At 40.3% G+C, this 1,049-nt stretch overlaps 1 protein-coding gene across 3 annotated transcripts in view; it reads right to left on the bottom strand.

Annotated features, from left to right (window-relative positions):
* mlphb (melanophilin b) overlaps nucleotides 1-1,049 on the bottom strand; it is a 49,416-nt gene that overhangs the window by 2,673 nt on the left and 45,694 nt on the right. For 2 of the 3 annotated variants that reach the window (XM_032530365.1, XM_032530367.1), the window contains one exon: nucleotides 489-583. The exons of the other annotated variant lie outside the window; for it this stretch is intronic. In XM_032530365.1, coding sequence (XP_032386256.1) covers nucleotides 489-583 — 95 coding nt within the window. The remainder of the gene's footprint in view (nucleotides 1-488; nucleotides 584-1,049) is intronic. 3 annotated transcript variants of the gene reach the window in all.

Below are 1,049 nucleotides of genomic sequence, written 5' to 3'. Positions count from 1 at the left end.
TGTGTGTGTGTGTGTGTGTGTGTGTGTGTGTCTGTATGAGAGGTATATAGGTTGTGTAAGATGAATGAATGTGACATGTGATAACGTGTCTTTTGTCTTGTGCATTTTCATTTTATTTGTTATTTTAAGTGTTATGTTAGCCTGACACCAGGAGCTGACACCAAACTGTCTTCAGTCTTTATGCTAAGCTAGGCTAAGCGTCCTGTCTTTAGCTTTCTACTCAATCAAGCTTTTTGATTTGTTTGTCATGACAAATTATGCACGGTACAATGTCGGTGGAACTTGCAGACATGACAGTGCTGTCAATTTTCTACCTCTTAGAACGTGAGGAAGTGTATTTCTCAATATGTAAAACTACTGCATTAAGTTCAACATTCAATAACTTTAAGACAATCCAGACTATCGTATCCTAGTTTTGTTCCCCAAATGGCAGCTACTATTGGAAGTGAACTCTTCAGTGCACACAGCAGCGTGTAGCGGGGTCATACCGCACAGGTGGCCCTGGTCTCAGGCTTAGCCACTGGGTTCCTCTGGGTCAGGGAGCCCCTGTAGAAGGAGTTCCTCTCAAACCTGGCCACCTGGCCTGGAAACATACAGCATCCATGTTCTACTGGCTCTCTTTTTTTTAATCAAACTAGGTACAGTTAGAAAGTCTGACTGTGATTTGCTTTGCAGATTTGTTATTAACCTAAAATTGTAAAATGACAGATAAGGGAGACTAACAATAACATTATTGAAAAAAAGCAACAACTCCTCTTTAACATCTATGTTTGGTGTCACATGCGTAACCGGAAGTGAAGTAACCCAAATAATGATGTTTTCTAAACTTAACTGAAGTTTTTTTTAAACCTAACCAAACTGCGACCAATTTCCAACATTAACGTTGTGTTTAAAACCTGCGGTCTTTACCTTCAAAAACGCAACCATTACATTCTGTTGTGGTTTGGGATTCCTTTTCTCTTTTGGTCCTGTCTAATGTTTGTGTCCCTTCTCCATGGTCTTGTGTTGTCTCCTGTTCCCCTGAGTGTCTGTGTGTTCTGTTTCCTGTT

This window comes from Etheostoma spectabile, chromosome 11 (assembly GCF_008692095.1).
Source record: "Etheostoma spectabile isolate EspeVRDwgs_2016 chromosome 11, UIUC_Espe_1.0, whole genome shotgun sequence".
NCBI lineage: Eukaryota > Metazoa > Chordata > Actinopteri > Perciformes > Percidae > Etheostoma > Etheostoma spectabile.
The sequence above is the reverse complement of the archived record's forward strand: the minus strand, read 5'-3'. Positions and strand labels throughout refer to the sequence as shown.